The sequence below is a fragment of the Pelophylax lessonae genome (assembly GCF_965119305.1).
Source record: "Pelophylax lessonae genome assembly, chromosome: 1".
NCBI lineage: Eukaryota > Metazoa > Chordata > Amphibia > Anura > Ranidae > Pelophylax > Pelophylax lessonae.
In genome coordinates this window covers 182,178,589-182,199,376 of record NC_138768.1, presented here as the reverse complement: position 1 = coordinate 182,199,376, position 20,788 = coordinate 182,178,589, and the positions used below count along the sequence as shown (strand labels likewise).

Here is a 20,788-nt window from a genome sequence, read left to right as displayed (position 1 = left end):
TGGAATGTCACGTTTACTACTTGCAATAAAGGCAGAGCCAGTCACCAAGGTTGTTTGTAGTGGGACTTTTTTTTTTTACACCTTTACGGCCCTCGGTTCTTTCCAGCTCATAAGCCCTGTGTTGCCATCAATATCACTCATTTATGACTTTACAACAGTAAAGCGGAGCTGTATCCTTAGCTATCACCTACAGACTGTCCAGCTGGAGGAGGAGATTATTTTATTTGAATGTGACTTTTCTGTATATGTTTTGGAAACTGTCCTACTCTAACAAAATCAGATTTAGAAGCAATTCACACTTTATCGTCTCTTGCAGTGTGTTAATATACATGCATTATGTTGCACATTGTATGTTCTTTGTGGTGTGCTGCATTGCATTCTACTGTACAATACATTGGGGTAACAACACAGTGCAGATATAGAACAGGTGCATTCTGGCAAGTTTGAATAGTCCCTCAGTGTTAGTAATTTTAAGTATATAGTTAGTGGTTGTAAAGTCACATGTATTAATTTAATTACTTTGATTCTCTCTGTTTTCGGTCCTTGTTCAGTACATGGTGTGTGTTTTTATAAAATTATAATGCTGAAAACCTTCAGTGCAGAGAGCCCTTCTGTTCTGTCCTGTGACTTCCTTCTGATTCCCTTCAAGAGTTAGTACTGTGGGAGGGGCTGAGATATCCCTCTGATGAATGAAAGCCAGCAGAGGGAGGTCACGTGTCTGTACAGCAGGGCTCCGGAAAGAAGGTATTTAACATTATAATTTTAGGAAAACACATACACTGTGCTGAACAGGGACCTAAAACAGAGAGGTTCAAAGTACTTTACTTTACAAACGCTGGAGGGAATAGAATTACACAGGCATGGCATGGGAGGGGAGGAGATTGGCTCTCACACACAGACTACGGTAGAGAGAGGAAGGGGGGGATGAAGAAACACAGAGGAGATAGCTGGATGATGGAGGCACGTAAACTGACCACACTAGCAGAGAACAGCAGCCATAATAAACGTGTTCAGTTTACAGAGAGAAAGAAAGGAACAGGCAGGATCAACCAGGTATTGTACACGTTAGAAAGGGACAATTGATATGGCAAAAGCATTGTGCTATATCTCGTGCCTTAAAGAGACAGGAGTAGGTTTTTTTTTTTTTTTTTTTTAGGGTTACAACCACTTTAAAGAATATTTCCTTCAGTTCTATTCCTTTAGCTTTGAGAATACATTTTAAAGTAGTATCCAGACATGCCCAAAATGTATCTACAAATCCCACTTTCCCTTTCTATGGTGTGTCCATTTTGTTCTTTTACGTTTTCCTGTATAGAGAAGCTGCTTTTTTTTTTTTTTTTTTTACTCCTTATGATCATTACTATGCTTGTAAAATTTTAGTGGAAATAGCTTTTGGAAGTAGGCATCAGCAGGGTGCCCTACATTAGTTTTTATTTACATAGGGACACCCATTACCTAGGCAGACTCTTGGGAAGCAGCATTTTATGTTGGGACATAGAGGATGGGAATAGATGAAGTTCTGTATTTCAGCAGAGAGAACTCACACAGGGCTGAAAATATTGCCAGGAATTTCAGTGTAACAGAGTTAGCATTGTCAGCCAACAGCAGAAAATTATCAGCTCACTGAATTTCTGGCAGGTTCACCAGATATTTTTCTATACTTGCAGTCACCGTTTTCTGGCTGTTAGGAACAGCTTGAGCAGCAAAAGGTGAGGAACTCTACTGCGCAATATCTTATGCTTCATACACAGTTTGTTAAAACGAGCATTCCAATACCACCATGCATACCCCAATGTGTGGCCTGTGTGGAAAAACAGTTTCACAGAAATGCTTGATGAAATAAAAAATTAGAGTAACCTATATTTTCTAGCCATATTTGATGATGCAGCATTCGTTTAGTTTTCACCCATTATCCTTCACCTATGGGCAGAGTGTTTTCTTTGGGTATCAGTATGTGTAATGGGTATGCTATAAAATAATTAACCTTTTATTTATGTAGCTTGGATTAGGGTTATAATTCTAGGTGCTGAGCTAAATATATTTATAAAAGTGAATATTTAGCCCCCAAATGTGTGGGCTGCTTTCACACCTGCATTTATGTATACAGTAATATGTAACTGGACATATGTCCGTAAATGTGATGGGTGTTTTAATTAAGAGTGTTTAACCTTTCATAACTTTTCTAAAAAAAAAAAAATGACCAGATCTGCAAAAAAAAAAAACACGGTTTGTATGTTCAGGCAATTAAAGTGGGGGAAAATGGAATTGTAAGAAAAGGTGTGATAACTTTGTGAAAAATCTAATTACCTATGATTCACAGACATAAGAGTAAAACAAATTAAATAGTAATTTTTAAAGAGCAGGTGTAGCTTTCTATCAACTTTTGCTATATCTCCCCCCCCCCCCCTCCAACTAAACTACATAAACACCCCCTCCTCCCAACTGCTTACTCGCCTTCCAGAGCAGCGGCCTACTGCAGAGCTTACAGTGTGTTTTGGCTACAATTGCTTACATTCTGGCTGGTCCTACACCCTAAGTTCCCATTGACTGGAATGGGGCTATTTTTCAAAATCATGTCAAAATTGTTTCTAGTTTTCGAGTGGGAAAGGATTGGATATTTTACTGCTACCCAGGGATGTATTTAGAGAGATTTACTTTTTGACTTCCTGTCCTGCTGACAATGGTTTCACCAGACAGGAAGTGGGGGAAAGCCTACAGAAAGGACACGAATATGTCTGACCGAGGTTCTAGCTTTAGCCTACTTTACCATACAAAATAGTTTTAATTTCTGTCTGTGTTGCTATTGGAGAGTTCCTCTCCCTTCTTGTCTGGTAAAATATCAACAGGACAGAAAGCAAGGATAAATCTCTTCAATGGAGCCTAGGATAACTCTAAAAATCTGACAGGGATTCTGATGCCTTCTCTCTATCCAAAACTAGAAAATTGTATTTGGCTTGACATATTAACTTTTGTTAAAAAATAATGTAACATATACAGTATAATGGCTATACAGGACATTTCATTTAATGGTAATTAATACATTTTCCATTTGAATCCACTGCTAAAAATGATTTTCTTAGGCAAAAAATATGAATTGTGGTTTCTTTATGACCATGGGAAACAATTACAGCAATAAAACTGTTGTACAGTGTATTTTCTTTGTGTGAATCTCTAAGGCTACGTTCACATGTGGTTATAGCGATTGGGGGCAGAATCACCGCGATTCTGCCCGCGATCCGGAAATCATTGCAAATCGCGGGACGCCTGTGCGATGCCCGTGATTTGCAATGGCACCCCAAACGCTGTGCGATGTTGCCGCGATTTCCGCCTGTCGAATCGCGGTAACATCGCGCAAACAGAATCACGGGATGCATGATGCACAAAAGAAGCTCTTGTACCTTTTTTGGGCGTCATGCGTCCCGCGATTCTGTTTGTGTGATGTTACCGCGATCTGGCAGGCGGAAATAGCGGCAACATCGCACAGCGTTTGGGGTGCCATTGGAAATCATGGGCATCGCACAGACGTCCCGCGATTTGCAATGATTTCCGGATCGCGGGCAGAATCATGGTGATTCTGCCCGCGACCCGCTACGCCCACATGTGAATGTAGCCTAAATGCTTTAAGCTTTGTTTTTTTCCAGCACTGATGCTGATTTATACTTATAGCAGGCAGTCAGCTCTCAGGAAGTAAAAATGTAGTTTGTTAAAGTCCTGGTATTTCATAATACTGTCTGGTTCCAAGAAATCCATCTATTTTGCTGTAATCTAACATTTAATAGCATTTTGTATATGTGGATGTTTTCCTCTAACCATTTTCTTCTCCTGCAACAGAAACTTGCAGTGACCTGAACTCTGAGCTGCAGAGGGTATTAACAGGCCTAGAAAATGTGGTGTGCGGGCGGAAGAAGAGCAGCTGTAATTTAACAGTGGCAGATGTGGACAAACATATTGAGCAGCTCACAACTGCCAGCGAGCACTGTGACCTGGCCATTAAGGTAAATACGTTCAGTTTTCTATTGCAAATAAATTTCCAGTATTGCTGAATTGTTTGTATTACAATTGAAATTAAATACTTAAAGGAGAAGTACAGCCAAAGCTCGTTCAGCTGTACTTCTCCTGTGGATCACAGGAATGCAGATCGTTCTGCCCTCCTGTGACCCGTTTTCAGCAATCGGCTGACGTCACAAAGCTGGTTCAGGCTTGGTAAAGATCGCAACCATTAAGTCGGGATCCGCCCACTTGCCTGGACCGACACCCCGAGAGCCTGAGCCGGGCGCTCTAGCGCCGTCCACAGCCCAGCACTCCAGTGAGCGCGAGGGTGGGGCAGAGCAGAGAGCCAGTGACTGATAGTCACCAGCTCTTTGCTCAGGCAGCTCTGAGAACCAAGCGATCAACAGGGTTTGACCACTCAGTTCTCTGTCTTATGCCCCATACACACATGCAGATTATCTGAAGACTTTTGTCTTCAGATTTACCTTTTCTATGTAGTGCAAGGGCCTGCCGGATTGCATACAAATTGAAAGTGTTTAGGTTTGACCTCATATTATATGGTTTTGGTAAGTCTACAGACAAAAGTCTTCAGATAATCTGCACGTGTGTACGGGGCATTAGAGCCAGTGGGGGACAGATGCAGCATAGGCAGGGCCAGTGCTAGACTATTTTACGCCCTAGGCAAGACCAGCTTCTTGCGCCCCCCCCAAAAAAAAAAAAAAAGGGAAATGGTAAAAAACTCCCATATGTCATACCCAGTGACCCTGATCTGATGCTTCCTCCATGTTATGCTCTCATACCTAGTGACCCCCATATTCCTCCATGTCACACCCGGGGATCCTGATGTCCCTCCATGTCTCACACCCTGGTACCCCAATATTCCTCCATGTCATGTTGTGATACCCACTGACCCCAATGTTCCTCCATGTGACACCCAGGGACCCCAAGTTCCTCCATGTCATGCTGTCATACCCAGTGACCCCAATGTTCCTCTTTGTCAGACCCTGATGTTCCTCCATGTCACACCTGGGGACCCTGATGTTCATCCATGTCACACCTGGGGACCCTGACATTCATCCATGTCACACCTGGGGACCCTAATGTTTCTCTGTGTCACATCTGGGGACCCAATTCCCCGGTGGCACACCCAGGGACCCCAATTCCTCATGGCTCACCTGGTGCCCCCGAACCCCTGTTACACCCGGTGACCCCTATCCCCCATGTCACACCTGGTGACTCAGATTCCCCATGGCACACCTGATGACCCAGATTCCCTTTCATACCAGGGATGCTCCATGTAACACCCAGGGACCCCGATCCCTTGTTCTGGGCACACTCACTGGGCGTTATGAAGAGAGTGGCCCGCACTCTGCCTTCCTTCACTGTGATCCTGCTGATTCCTTCTCCCAGGACGCTCCTCTCCTAGACCACAGTGCTCACCACAGCTCCAACTGGCTCCTGGTGGAGGGAAAAGCAGCGGTCAGAGAGCACATATTTCATTGCCATCCTCCTCAGACCCTTCCGGTGCCTCGTCGCTTCTGCTCCAGTAATGGTTCCGCCCTCCAGTGCCGAGCTCTGGTTAAGGTTCAGCTCTCCTCAGCTCCCTGCTTAATACCGACCAGGGAAATAAACGGCTGCCCATCAGCTCAGTGCAGAGAGTCACTTCCTGCCCGGGGTTAAGGCCGCTTAGCTCCAGCCAAAGAGCATTATCATTCAGGCAGCTCGCTGGTGGACTCACTTCCTGCCTCTTTGGGCCACCTAACAGTGGTAGAAAGCCAGGGTCTAGTAGTTCCGCATTGCCCAAGACACCTGGCATCTTCCACTGCCCCTTCTTCCTCCCACACGGCCGCCCCTCCCCTCAGCTCACAAGGATCATTCATGATGGAAAGAGAGTGCGGAGACATGACTGCGCCCCTAGGTGGCAATGCGCCCTAGGCGGCTGCCTAGTTTGCCTAGTGGAAGCACCGGCCCTGAGCATAGGAGCAATGCTGCATCCACCTAGGTAAGTATGATTAACAAAAAACATTCCCATACATTCCCCTACTTCTCTTTCAATCTAATATATCTGCAATTATTTTTGTATGGTGGTTATTTGTGTTCATTGTTATGTTTTCTTTGCTGTAATGTTGGAATATCATTATTATAATGAATAGGTTTGTCACTTGGATTAACACAGCAGTTTTTGAGCTCTCCCATAACAACATAGTTTTATTACTTGTTTATTCTGCCAGTATATCTGTTAATTTTCCACTTCCTTTAACAAAATAAAAGCGTTGTTCACTCTGCAGTGAAATTGCACAGTGGCATTGTCACCGTGTGTAGGGTAACCTTAAAGAGACATGTTGTTGTAAATGGACTTAGAAGTAAACCTTAGTGTACAGTAGAGGCTAACATGAAGTAATAGCAGCCACCTTGTGTAATGTATAGGTTCACTTTAAAAGAAAAAAAAAAGGGTTTTCTGTTATTTAGTGCTCGTAAACATGTTTGGCCATATTATAAAAACAGACCGGTGTCAAAAGGTATCCTTTAATAAATTAGCCTCATAAAGTTTAACATGCATGGAAGAAAGCGCAGTGAAATGTTCAGCACTAGCAGGTCATCATGGGTTTTATGATGCTGTTGTTCGTTCAGCTTATAGCTTTGTCTTGTAACTGAACTTGTTTGCAAGAATTACTCTTCATTGTAAAATGAGCTGATTTTTTTTTTTTATTATTATGGACAGACGGTGGAGGAAATAGAAGGGGTACTGGGCCGTGAATTGTATCCTAACCTGGCAGAAGAAAGGTCACGATGGGAGAAGGAGCTGGCTGGACTTCGGGAAGAGAATGAAAGCCTTACTGCTATGCTTTGCAGCAAAGAAGAAGACCTCAACAGGACCAAGTCTACGATGAATGCTATTCGAGAAGAGCGAGATAGACTTCGTAGAAGGGTAAGAGCAATACTCATTACTGCACGTACAGGTGGCTGTCGCAGCGGGCGGATGGAGTGCATAGCTAATCATATGCCAGTGAATTCAAAAGTTTATTGTTACAATCTTACCAACAGATTCCAGCATTAGGCCAATGCATAAATGAATGACTCCCTTAGCACCGGGTTTGTACCAAAAAATGTGCAGTTATGCAGCTTAGAATGAGTCATGCCACAACATTGTTGAATTTGTCATAGTATGTCCTTTTTTTTTTGTGCCTTTTTATATCTGTCCCCGGTCAATCTCATGATTACATACAATTGCCATATGAGGGGGCTTTTTGGATAATGGCACGGATTGAAAATATTGTGGCAATTTTCATATTTGTAGCAGGATCTCTGCAGAAACAGAAAACATCCAGTATCAGCTACAGAGGATTTCTTAGGATTTCTTTAGAATGGTAATAAGCATTTAAAAATGTGTACATTGGGCTGTGATTGGGGTGGCCTAAAATATTCCTTTTGTAAACTGGAGTAGTTAAAACTGAGTATATATTTAAAATGGATAAGTAGAGTAATCTCTAGTGATCTAATATAAACTTGTCAAATTATTTAGTAAATCTAAATATAAAGGCAGCCAACATTGTATTCAAATCCTTGACTTTTCCTGTGAAAGACAACTCTGAACCCTTCTTCCTCCATTTTGGTCAGTAAACCTTCCTGCCACATTAAATGACCATTAGGCAGACTTGGGTAAGAGGTTGGGAGGGCTTGAAGCCCATGCTCTGCAAACATGGGGGTTGTGTAGAACTTGCTGCATCTATCTGGATGTAATAACTGGTTTGACATGATATTGTTGGGGGTTATGCATTTGGTCAGTTAGAAATGGGTTTGGTGAAACGTTTTCTTAAAGTAAAGTTCAGTCAAACACTAAGTATACTTAAATCGACTCCCACTCTCATACTAAGCCTATTCTATCTAGCCTTAAATAGAACGATCTGTATGCCTACCTATTATGAGGGAGCTCTTGCATGGTCACATGATCAGGTCCCAGCGCCGGCTTCAGTGAAGAGGAGAGATTGCCGACAACTGCTGCAGAGCCTGCGCAATTACGTCACCCATAGGCTTAAAGTGATTATAAAGGTTCTGTTTTTTTTTCTTAAACATAACAAACATGTTCTACTTACCTGCCTTGTGCAAGGGTTTTGCACAGAGCAGCCCCGATCCTCCTTTTCTGGGGTGCCCTGGCAGCGCTCCTGGCCCCTCCTCTTCATCGGGTGCCCCCATGGAGAGCTGGTTTCCATGGGGCACCCGTGCTGGTGTGCTCACCAGTCCCGCGGCTTTGTCCATTGACACAGACAGCAGGACACAGGGCTCGTGCTAGTCGCTTTGGTCCAAGTAAGAAAAAGGAGGCTGAGGGGGAAGCTGAAGCACACAAGGTTTTTCATCTTAGTGCATAGAATCCATTAAGGTAAAAAACCATGAGACTTTACAACTCCTTTAAGTGTTACTAAACACAAAAGATGTTTTTTTGAAATCTTTGCAAATTTGTTAACAATAAAAAATCACATGTGCATAGGTATTCACAGCCTTTGTCATGACACTCACAATTGAGCTCAGATGCGCTGTTTCCACTGATCATCCGTGAGATGTTTCTACAACTTGATTGGAGTTCACTTGTGGTAAATTCAGTTGATTGGACATGATTTGGAAAGGCACACACCTGCCTATTTTAGGTCTCACAGTTAACCATACATGTCAGAGCACAAGTCAAACCATGAAGTCCAAGGAATTGTCTGTAGACCTCCAAAAAAGGATTGTATCGAGGCACAGATCTGGGGAAGGCTACAGAAAAACTTCTTATAAGCACAGTGGCCTCCATCATCCGTAAATGGAAGAAGTTTGGAACCACCAGGACCATGAGAAACAAAATTCTCTGGTCTGATAAAACCAGGATTTAACTTTTTTTGGCCTGAATGGCAAGTGTCATGTCTGGAGGAAACCAGGCACCGCTCATCACCTGGCCAATATCAACTCTACAGTGAAGCATGGCGGTGGCAGCATCATGCTGTAGGGATGTTTTTCTGCGGCAGGACTGGGAGACTAGATGGGATTGAGGAAATGATGAATGCAATAATATACAGAGACATCCTTGATGTAAAGCTGCTTCGGACCTTAGACTGGGGCAAAGGTTCATCTTCCAACAGGACAACAAACCTAAGCAAACAGCCAAGATAACAAAGGAGTGGCTATGGGACAACTCTGTGAATGTCCTTGAGTGGCCCAGACTTGAACCTGATTGAACATCTCTGGAGAGTTCTGAAACCGTGTGCCGATGCTCCCCATCCAACTTGATGGAGCTTGAGAGCTTTCACATTGTGATTATGGGGTATTGTTTGTAGAATTTTGAGGAAAATAATTAATTTAATCCATTTTGGAAGAAGGCTGGAACATAACAAAATGTGGAAAAAGTGAAGAGCTGTGAATACTTTACGGATGCACTGTATAATTACTAAAATATTTGCATTTCTGTGTACTGTGGGAGACTAGATAAAGTGAATGCAGGGTCATGGGTTTAGTAACATTTTACTATGGGGCATCTGTTGTATGCTGTCTCTCTTCTACACTGAATCCAATGCTGGTGTGACCAGAATGGAGCACCCTCAGAATAGATAAGTATACAGATCTTTCCTTTCACAAGTTACAGAGAATAGGCTTATAATTGGGCTGGCAGTAGATTTAGGTATTGCTAGTTAGTAGCATTTCATCACTGGATTTAGACTTCCCTTCAGTTTTTGTAGCACATTTTTGTCTCCCTGGAGGATTCCTGAAACTTGTGGCTGGGAGGGTGTATGGGGCAGTCATGGAGGAACACCTGACCTCATGATACAGTAGCACACATGAGGTTAGTCAATCCAGCTGAAAACCTATATAGCTGATAGGCATCTGAGCCACTCCAAATTGTCAAATTTATCTCCTGGTCTCATGGGTTTAATACCACTTAAATACATTTCCTTTTCATAGTTCAGAAAAACAAAATAAACTAGTAATGAGATTCTAGGTTACTGTGTATGTGTGTATGTATATGTATATATATATATATATATATATATATATATATATATATATATATATATATATATATATATACAGCATATATATCTATCAATCAGTTTTTTTGTGCTCCCAAAACCGTAGTTTAAAAAGCCTGAATCTCCACTAGCCTCAGACTTTTCTTTTTTTTTTTTTTTTGTAAGCATTTGGGCATTCCGCACCAGAGAGCAAAGCTGGACTTGGACATTAGCTGAAATCCTCAGTCTGGAACACGTTTTTCTTCTCAAGTGTTTCCAACATTTTAAATGTCCTAATTAAGTTCTCTATTGAATTGCAAGGTCATGCAATGTCTCAAAACGCATCTGAACAGTGATGACTGGTATTTTATGAAAGGACTACTCCGTATTGAAAAAAGTAGCATTAGTTTAACAAATCGGGATTTAGAATAAATGAATTTGTAAAACTCCCACGATTTCTCGCTGCAAATTGCTCTACATTTTATGTTTGTGCAAGATGTGCGTTCAGTTTATACGAGTACAACTGTGATCTGTATACTAGAATTCATATGTAAAGGGTTTTTTTTTTAGTTTCTCTACAACACTGAGGCCAGGAATGTGAAGTTGCATGCAACTAGGCTGTTGGGCTTTGTAACATGTGTTCTCCCTGCCAAGGATATTGATGGGCCCCTCTGCTGCCATCCGTTAATTTGCTGCCTGAATGTTCCTTTGCATTATATTACAGCAGGTTTATTGGTGCTCGCCAACAGAAGGATTGTTGTGACTGTCTGCATACTACAGAAGCGCATTTATATTTGGCAGGGAGACCTATCACAGCCTTTAGGACTCACCTGCGCTTTGTTAGAATGCAGCACGTATCGCACAGCAGGAGAAATGAAACAAACCGTCTTGAATTCTGAATCTGGACCTACACATTTACTTTTTGTGACTGCCTGTTTAATATATTGTAGAGAAGAGCAATGATGCTGAAAGTGCACAATCCATAACACTAAACCAGATTTCAGGTCTTATTTGATCTGACTAGATTAAAATGAAATTTTATTGGTGGGTTGCTGCACTTTGTACATCCTAATTTTTTTTTTTTTTTAATTACATGGCATTGCCTGGATACTGATTACTGCATAATAGACTGGGGTGGAGGAGGTAAGAGGGTCATTTTTTCTCTATAGCAACCAATCTTATGTGAACCCTTCTGCCTATGAGAGCTGGAACCGAAGCTAAGGACAGAGCACAAGGGTTTATTATACACTTAAATGGTTCTTCAAGTACATTATCCCCCCAGTACTAAGACCAAACGGTTACTAAATTATTTTTTAGCAATAAAAAAGTGCAGGTCCCTCCCCTTTTTTCATTCAGATTCACCTTTAGAAATTACTTTCTGAAAAATTTCTAACAAAAATCAGGGTCAAATCATCATTTGAAACAACCACATCTAATTTTCCCTTGATACACACAAAAAGATAGAATTAAAAAATATATACCAGAATAATCAGAAGTATAAAGAAGATCAGAAATATTGCAGAGCAGCTAGAATATAAATCTTATGCTGATTCCGCCCCCCCCCCCCACCCAAAAAAAAAGTAGGTGGAGAACAGCCACAACACACCACTAGTATTTATCAGGGATTTAAATTGGAATACGATGCATCAATCCATTTTTTCCAGATCCTTTCAAACATCCTAAAAATGTTGCGTTGGACATAGGTATGTTTTTCAATCATTATATATTTATCCATTTCCTTCCCGATCCAATCCCCCAGAATAGAAGGATTAGGGGAAACCCAGCGAGGGGCTATCTATTTATCAATTTATGTGCTATAAAAAGAGACCTCTTAATAGCCACTAACCAATCACAATTCATGCTATTAGGATTCGCAAAACAGGGTCTAAAGTCATCCTGGTATCATATACAGAGTTTAGCAAGTCCAGCACTTCCTGCCTATAACTAAATTAAGTTGGACGTTTCCAAAAGAGATGCATAAAAAAGCCAGGAGTTTGAGCGCATCTTACACGTTCAGAGTTTTCTCTCCTGTCTACTCTGTACAGCAACCCCGGGGTATGATAAGCTTTATATAGAATGAAAAATTGAGTTACTCTATTGGTAGGCGATATTGAAACAAGCTGACAGTTGTTAGAATCCCTGTCAGTGTTATATGATTTATCTCAACCCTCTACCTGCTACATCTGCAGAACAGCTTGTTCTGTTAGAAAATAACAGACTAAAGCTGGTCATAGATGGATTGAAATTCCACTGGTTCAGCAAGAACTAGCAGATTTTCAATCCATCTATGGGCAGACTAGTTGTAATAAATTCAATCTATCTTTCAACTTCAGTACAACCAACCTGTCAAGTTTCTTTCGTGCGATCGCTTCCAGCATCTATTCTGAGACTTCCCTCTGCCAGAATACAATAGTGCAGCAGAAGGGTTTCCATGGCTGTGTTGATGGGGGAATCAAACGATTTTCTTTCAACCTGTGGTTGAAGGAAAGAAAATTGCATCATGTATGGCCAGCTGTACTGCCAGAATTGCCAGGTGAAAACTAAAGCATCTGCCATGTGACGAACGCCCATTTGCTGAGATGTTCGCCACGGGCTACTGGAGGTGTGTGGAGGCCAGACTCCTGCCCACGGACTATGGGCCATGGCTTGTAGGGGAGTGCACCTCTGTGAGGGGGTATATGCTGGAGAACCATGGGAGTAGTGTTGCTTTGGACTCAAATCCATGTCACCCCAAGATACAGACTCTGAGACTAGGATCAATGTTGCAGGCCTGAAGCTGCCTGTTACAGCAGAGGACTTCTCCACACAATGAGAGACTAAAGAGACGTTAATGACGTCAAATGCAGCTATTGTCTACTGTGGGGATGTGTATTGACATTTATAGTAAGGTGTTTTGAAAACGAAGATGGGCAGTCTGCGAGCCTACTTCTTCTGCTGTCATCTGTTTAGAGGTGGTTTTGTATTACATATTCGGCTTTGTTTTGGGGGATTGTTGTTTGTTGAGTTAATTATGATAATGTTGCAGTCTCATTCACCTATTGTCTCTTTCCAGATGACCATGGTATGTTGACTATGTTCTGTATGCAATTGCATTTGCATATGATAATGAAATCAAACACATGAGACTGTATATATTGGAAGTGAGTTGTTGAATAAAGTGGCTTTTGTTTTACCCTTCATCGAGCTTAGGCTGATGTTTGGGGGGAATTGAGGGGCCATGTCACTGCGTCACGCGAGAGTCTGGAGACCTAAGACAGAAATACTTAGTCGAAGTATTGGGGATCTGTTACATGCCACATCTAAGAATTCTTAAGCTACACTATTTTCTGTTGGGGTTAAAGCTGTGTCGCACACTTACCTTGTGCATTATGATGGTGGTATAGCAACCATCTGTCTGTTTGTCCCAGCTCTTTATTCAAAATGTATAATTCATTCATGCTACAAAATATTGCACACAGCTAGCCATGGCTGGTTATCTTAAAATAACTGTCTCTATATTATATGCTCGGACTATGGGTATGTATTATTGCTGCATAAGATGGACCTTGTAATCTTCTCCTAAGACACAGACATCTGTTGTAACATATGTCATTTTTCCATGACTGATGTGTGGGAGCCATATTGTGGCTACATATAAATTCAGTTCTGCAATTATATATTTTCTGCTCTTTAGAGACAATTATGGTACTACAGAAATAAATGTGTTAAAGCTATGTGAGATAGAAAGAAAATAGTTGTTGGCAGTTTATTATTATAATTAGCATAAAATAATATACTGTATATTGTGTCGGCATGTTTCTTTTGATTGAAAATAATTTTTATAGACCATACACAGTCACACAATGAACGTTGAACATATGAAAGTATGCATCATCATCATAGCATAGAATATATGGGCAAAATCCAGGTGCTGTGACTGTAAGTCCCCTAGAGCGGCATAGATGGTAAATTTAGGCTAGGGAGGGGGCACGTTGCAGGCCATTCCTTACTGGGGGTCTGTCCACAGCTAACTTGGTACATTACTAAAGAAGCGGTGGAGCTACAGTGAGGGGAAACCCCCCATCAGCGGACCACCCTGCGGTGTTGGTTCTAGGCAAACAGGATGTATACCACAGACAAAGAAAGATCAGGTAAAGTAGAGAAGAGTTGAGGAAAAAAATGTACAAGAAGAATGGGGACCGGGAAGGTTAGGTAGAGAAGAACAGGGATCGGGAATGGTAGTTGGAGTCTGGCTGTCACAGACGTTTCCACACAATGGAACACATCAACCCTCAAGGTTAAATTGTCCATAGAGACAAACTGAAATCCTCTGAGAAATATTGGTGGATCCACAGATTTTAGATCTTTTTTATCTTCTTTTTTTTTTTTTTTACTTTATCGCCTGGAATAGTTGCTAAGTTTACTTTAAATAGGTTCCATGACATTTTTTGCCTAAGCTGTGTAAGGCTGGCCATACATGTTCAATTGTCTTGTACAATTTTCCTTTAGATTTACCAAAAAACATATAATATGTGGTCAAACAAACTAAACGACTTTCAATTGTATCAAAAGTAGGTAGGCCCCTGGACTACATTGTTTAAGGTAAATTTAAAGGAAAATTGTATAAGTAAATTGAACATGTATGGCCTGCCTAACAGTCAGGGTACCAAACCACCACTCTCTGGCTAAAATATGTTTGACAGCTGTAAAGATGGAGGCCAGAAGCTTAGTTTGGTCAAGAGTACAACCAGATTGTTTAAGATTCAGAAGAGCTTCATAGGGATTCTTTTGGATACTGGAGACTGCCCCTCCACCCCCTACCCACTCCATCTTTGTGCTAAAGTGCCAGCTACTTCACAATCTTTCCATCCTAAACAATTTATAGCTGGCCTCATTAAATTATTTAGTGATGAGTTCAGTGGTCCCTTCAAAGTTGTGTTCCAAATCTGAGTACACTTTTGACGTTTAAGAGGACCACCCAAATCTTTTTCCTATTAGGAAACGTAGGAGTAGGACAAACAAAGTCACTAACAGCATCATGTTTTGATGTTGCAAAGATATACTGTCTGTGCTGCCCATAATAACCCAAATCTGAATCTAAGCTGTGCAGACCTTTCTTTTGAATGCATTCAAACAGATTTAAAAAAAGAAAATAAATTTACAATAGTGGGAAAGTGTTTCCTATAACAATTGGGGTAAAAGAATATCAATGTCGGCTGTTAAAACTCCTCAATGACCCACTTCACCTCTCGCAGACACTACATGGAAGCAAAGATCCCTATTGCAGTCATATTAACACTTATTACTAGGCTTCCCAAACAAATCCATCTTTATTCTTTCTATATTCTTTATTTTTTATTTGTCTTTATTCATCTGTCTAATTCACACAGTGTGTGACAAAGCTGTAGGGATGCAGTGCTAGCCGCTGAGCCACCATGCTCTGCTTTTTTGTTTAGCTAAAGCCTACAGTTTTAAATCTAGTACACACGATGAGATTATCGGATGAACGATCGTTTTTTTTTTTTCTTTTTGCATGCTGCTCTTCATATAAAATGAATAGGTTACTAAAGTACCAAAATTCTTGTACGACCGAATAAAAATTTAAAAGTGATGTAATGTATTTGTATTGTATTTTCAGACGAAAACTCTGATTACAGTAAACTCCCCTCCATTGCAGGGGTTACGTTCCGGACCCAGCCGCGAAAAGTGAAAATCCACGAAATAGAAAAACCCTATTAAAATGCATTGTAGGCATGTTTTTTTATACTGTCACTGTACGTGAAAAAGCATTTTAAGGTCTTTAAACACACTTTTAAAACAATAGAAACTCATTAAAACACATAAAATATACTGAGAGACATAGCAAGAGCTATGGAAAACACAAAAATATTTCATTTTTAATGATTTATATAGTAAAATAACATTACAAAAAAAAACGCAATATACCGGGACCGCAAAAACTGAACCGCAATGGAGCGGGGGTTTACTGTAAACTAAAATACGAGATCCTATAAAGAATAATTTTTGTGTTTGTCCCTTCGGAAAATTTTGGATGAAAGCTCTGTACGAATGACTAGAGTATTGTAAAATCGCTTCGAAATCGATATTTTTTGTACCATATTCTGATCGTGTGTACCCAGCTTTATACTACACTGCCTAACTGGTTCTTGCTTAAAATGTATTTATTAACACAAATAATTGATACAGTTTGGTCTGATTATTAGCCAGCCACTCACAAGACACAAAAGTGTGTGAAAAGAAAACAAAAATAAATTCTGTTTATCTGATATAGATAAATCAATCTGTTACAAATCTGGTTAAAAAGAGAGTTGATAAGATCAATAGGTCTGCTTCTTTCGGCTTACATCAGTAATCATACAAAGTGCTCTCAATAGGTTTTTCTGTTCTTGCAAATGTAATTAAATTAGGTGTTTAATGTATTCCTTTAACAGATTGTGCTGCTTTGCAGAGCAATTGCTAAGAACTCATGTGCATGATAGTGTTTCTGTGTTTCTCACGGCTCATTAGTAAATGAGGTAATCATTTCCTCCTGCAGGATACCTGCAGCGTCAGGCTTCTAAACTAACACAGCTCTTCGGTTTATGAGAATGGAGTGGAGGAGTGTGAAAGATTTCCCCCAGAGAAGATACAGGATACATGTTTTTTTTACCGGAACCCCAAATTCCCTCAACATTACTATGAACCGCTTAGATTAGCCATACACTAGAAAATCACCTCTTCTCCATCTTCATTGCAGTTGTGTGTTCAGTGGTGCACATACATATTGCTGCATGCAGCATTTTTCACCTTTCTTGCATCTGAACTGCTGCTGTGCCTTTAGGCTGGCCATGCATTATACAATTTTGTTGTACGATTTTCCTTTAGATTTACCAAAACCCATAAATTATGAGATCAAACCTAAGCACTTTAAATTTGTATGCAATCATGCAGGACCTTGCACTACATAGTTGAAGGTAAATCTAAAGGAAATTAAACAAGAACATTGTATAATATATGGTCAGCTTAAAAGTAATACTAATGTCTCGTTTTTTTTTTCTTTTTTTTAAAATAACAAACATATTATACATACCTGCCCTGTGTAGTGGTTTTTCACAGAGCAGCCCCGATCCTCCTCTTCTTGGGTACCTCTTTGGCACTCCTGGCCCCTCCCTCCTGTTGAGTGCCCCCACAGCAAGCAGCTTGCTATGGGGGGGCACCCAAGCCTAGCCACAGTTTCCTGTGTCCATTCAGGCACAGAGCCGTGGCACGGCCCAGCCCCTTTTTCTCCTCATTGGCTGACTGACAGCAGCATGAGCCAATGGCACCACACTGCTGTCTCAGCCAATAAGGAGGGAAGCCCTGGGCAACCGAGAGACTCCTGCAACATCGCTGGATCTAGATGGAAGGCTTTTTATCCTAAAGCATAGAATGCATTAAGATGCGTTTACAACCACTTTAAGACTATAGCTGGCTACACATTATACAATTATTTGTTCGTTTCATTTCCTTTATATTTACCTTCAACTATGTAGTGCAAGTGTCTGCCCGATTGCAAACAAATTTTTGTTTAGGTTTGACCGCATAATATATGGTTTTGGTAAAACTAAAGGGTAGATGTACAAGTCAGATTTCAGGCATGCTCTGCAACAAAAATTTAATTTTTGATGAGATACTCACAATAGGAAATCATGTCTAAAGGGATGCAGGCCCAGCAGATTTACTCATTAGTGCTCTGCAGCTGCACAGCTGTTTGATCATTATAAAACCACTCCCATTAGACCTACTTAGCACAGAGGCACTGAGGAACAAACCGGGATTTCTTCAGAAAAACAAAAGGTAGGAATCTGCAACAAAGGTTGTTTTAATCCTTGTAATGTACATAGATCAACCAGAGCGTAATGTTGTTTTCTTAACAAAAGTGGAATTACGCTTTAATAAAGTAGATTGTACAGCCCAAGGACGAGTGCCAGCTTTTGCATACAGCTCATTTGGAAGGCATATGGGAGCCTCAGCTAGAATGCGGTTATTTCCACACTCCTATCGGTTCCACCTCTCGTTCATTGAATGGGCCCTATTAAAAATCAGCACTCACATAAAAAAATCTTTAGAGGAAATTAAATAGGAAGATTTTTTAAAATAACGACTGAAATAACTAAATACAAGTAATTAGCACAGTTACTTAACACCTAATGGGAAGCTGCAAAAATGCAGCCTATGGTCGGCTCTTTTTTTATATCTTGCAGGTTTCTTGTGACCACCTCATCATCTACATTTTGCTGACCAACAATACATTCTTTATAGAGAAAATTGGAGACGTACATGTTTATTGTGGTAGCTGAGCTTATGTTCTTGGTCAGAACTGCACAGTAATTTTTATGACATCATAGGGTTGTGGTACACACACGCAGAGGCAAAATTTGTAATTTCTGCATATGTAGGTGGCAGTTCGTACAAATGTACATAGCCGTCATACATTCATATTCTGTTGATAGTCCAGTGTCCTATGGCTTTCTGCTATGAATAATGTTTTAATGATTATGCAAGGCATCATCGTCAACTGTATGGTCGGCATCCATCCAGATGTCTGAACCGGCAGTGGCTCGTCCTCTCTAGAGGGGCAGAGCACAGAGCGGAGGCTGACAGTCACCAGCTCTCTGCAGCCTGAAGACCAAGAGCTGAGTAGTAATCAGCTGTGTTTGATCGCTCAGTTCTCTGTCGTAGGGCGCCAGCAGGGGACAGATGCAGCATTAGCCTGATGCTGCATCCACCTAGATGAGTTTCATTTTTTTTTTTTTTTTATGAATCCCATACTTCTTTTAAACTTCAAAATTAGATTTCAGTATTTTAAATCTTCAGCTTTGATTAGAATTAGGCCTGGCTATTTAGTTATGAAGGTCCTTGTTCAGGCAGTTCCTGTTCTCTTTTCCTGTGCTCCTGTGTTGTCACCCTGTCACATCGAAGTGAGACTACAGCTGCCTATTTAAACACAAAAGTCCTATTTAAAGCACTGAAATTTTAATGATGAACAGTGTTTCAGTAAACTAAAGGTCATATTCAGTTAGGATTAACCTCTACTTTAAAGGAGTTGTAAAGGCAGAGTTTTTTTTTTTTTTTTATCTTAATGCATTCTATGCATTAATATTAAAAAAAGGCCTGTTTGCAGCAGTCTCCCTAATACTTCCCTAAGCCCATCTTTATTCAGCGATGTTGCAGAAGCGTCTTAGCTGCCCAGGACTCCCCTCCTCAATGGCTAAGACAGCAGCGCAGCACGATTGGCTCCCACTGCTGTCAGTCAGTCAGCCAATCAGGGGAGAGAGAGGAGGCAAGGCCGGGTAGCGGCTCCATGATTGAATGGACACTGGGAGCTCGGGTGACCCCATAGTAAGCTGCCTGCTGCGGGGGCACTCAACAGGAGGGAGGGGCAAGGAGAGCCGAAGAGGAGGATTCGGGCCACTCTGTGCAAATCCAACTGCACAGAGCAGGGAAGTATAACATGTTTGTTAGTTTAAAAAAAAGAAAGTACACTTTACAATCACTTTAAGTTTTTTTTTTTTTAAAGTCAAAGTGAGGCTTATCTGCGAGGTTATTTTGGGTTCAGATGGTGAAGTCCTTATTGAAAGATAAAATGTTTGTCTTTGTAAACAATTAGAAAATACCCACAAAATTCAAACATGAAGTGTTCTGTATCGGACTATTTGTGGGAACATTAGGCCAGAGTGTATAGCAGGTAACTACTTCATTATAGTTCCTCATCTATGTGAAGAACAGACAATGTAAGATTGTTGAAAGATTATGATTAAGATCTTCGATGGGAATGAGAATCTAACCACTCTCATTAAGTGATTTTCTCATGTATACTATTTTCTCTTTGATGTTAAAATCCACAAAATGAGAACATTCTGGAATCTTGGCAGTTTGGCTAATTATCCCTTGCTAGGTGCGGCCTGCAACGTCTGTAAGAGTGGAGACTGACACTGACAGTCATTTAATGACACTGGATTTAATCCATGCTCCACTGAATGCTAACCAGATTTCAGTACTGTCACAGTCACTGAAAAATCTCAAAATATAGAAGTAGATGAGCTGTGCTTTCTCCAGATATAGGTGTCCTTTTATGAAACGGAGATGACCAGTGATCCTGCTGATCACAGCTCATTTCCGATCATTCTCAGTTTATGAAACAGAAATGATCGGGGGAGAACATGTTCTCCGCTGATCATCTCTTCACACGGGAATCTGTCATTGACTGACACAGAAACAGCCAGGCTATGAAGCTGCGATCCCCGCACTTCACCGGCGATCTGGGTCAGAATTCACACTCCCGGGTTCACCAGCCTGGAGCATGTGAAGCGGGGAGTGAAGATCGAATCGGGGGAGAACTGAGGGGGAAAAAGGAAGATTATGGACTTCCTTCTTCCTCGTTCAGACCCCCCAACACAGTAATCATGTCCCCCTGCCATATTTATGTATGTATATATATATACACACATACATGTATATATCTATTTAATGTGTATATATATATATATATACAATGTATGTGTGTGTGTATTCAGTGTATATATATATATATATATATATATATATATATATTTATGTAAGGGGACTATTATTTATTAACCTTGTGTACTCAGCAGTGAATTTATCTCTGCTTGTTAAAGCGTGCCAGGGATTTTCATACTACTGTAATCTTGCTTTGTCTCACGAGATTACAGACGCCCCATTGACTTCTACACAGATCTCCGAGAAAACCGTTCTCCTCTGATCACCCTGGGCGAACTGAAGTTCTCCAATTCATAAAATGGGTGCCAGATGTGATCATTTTCCCCGGAGAACTGTAG

The 20,788-nt window shown here is 40.9% G+C and overlaps 1 protein-coding gene across 3 annotated transcripts in view; it reads left to right on the top strand.

The window, feature by feature from the left end:
• Nucleotides 1-20,788, top strand: part of MCC (MCC regulator of WNT signaling pathway) — a gene marked incomplete at its 5' end in the record, with an annotated part of 565,928 nt that overhangs the window by 434,688 nt on the left and 110,452 nt on the right. For all 3 annotated transcript variants that reach the window (XM_082243687.1, XM_082243688.1, XM_082243689.1), the window contains 2 exons: nucleotides 3,832-3,995; nucleotides 6,713-6,919. In XM_082243687.1, coding sequence (XP_082099813.1) covers nucleotides 3,832-3,995; nucleotides 6,713-6,919 — 371 coding nt within the window. The remainder of the gene's footprint in view (nucleotides 1-3,831; nucleotides 3,996-6,712; nucleotides 6,920-20,788) is intronic.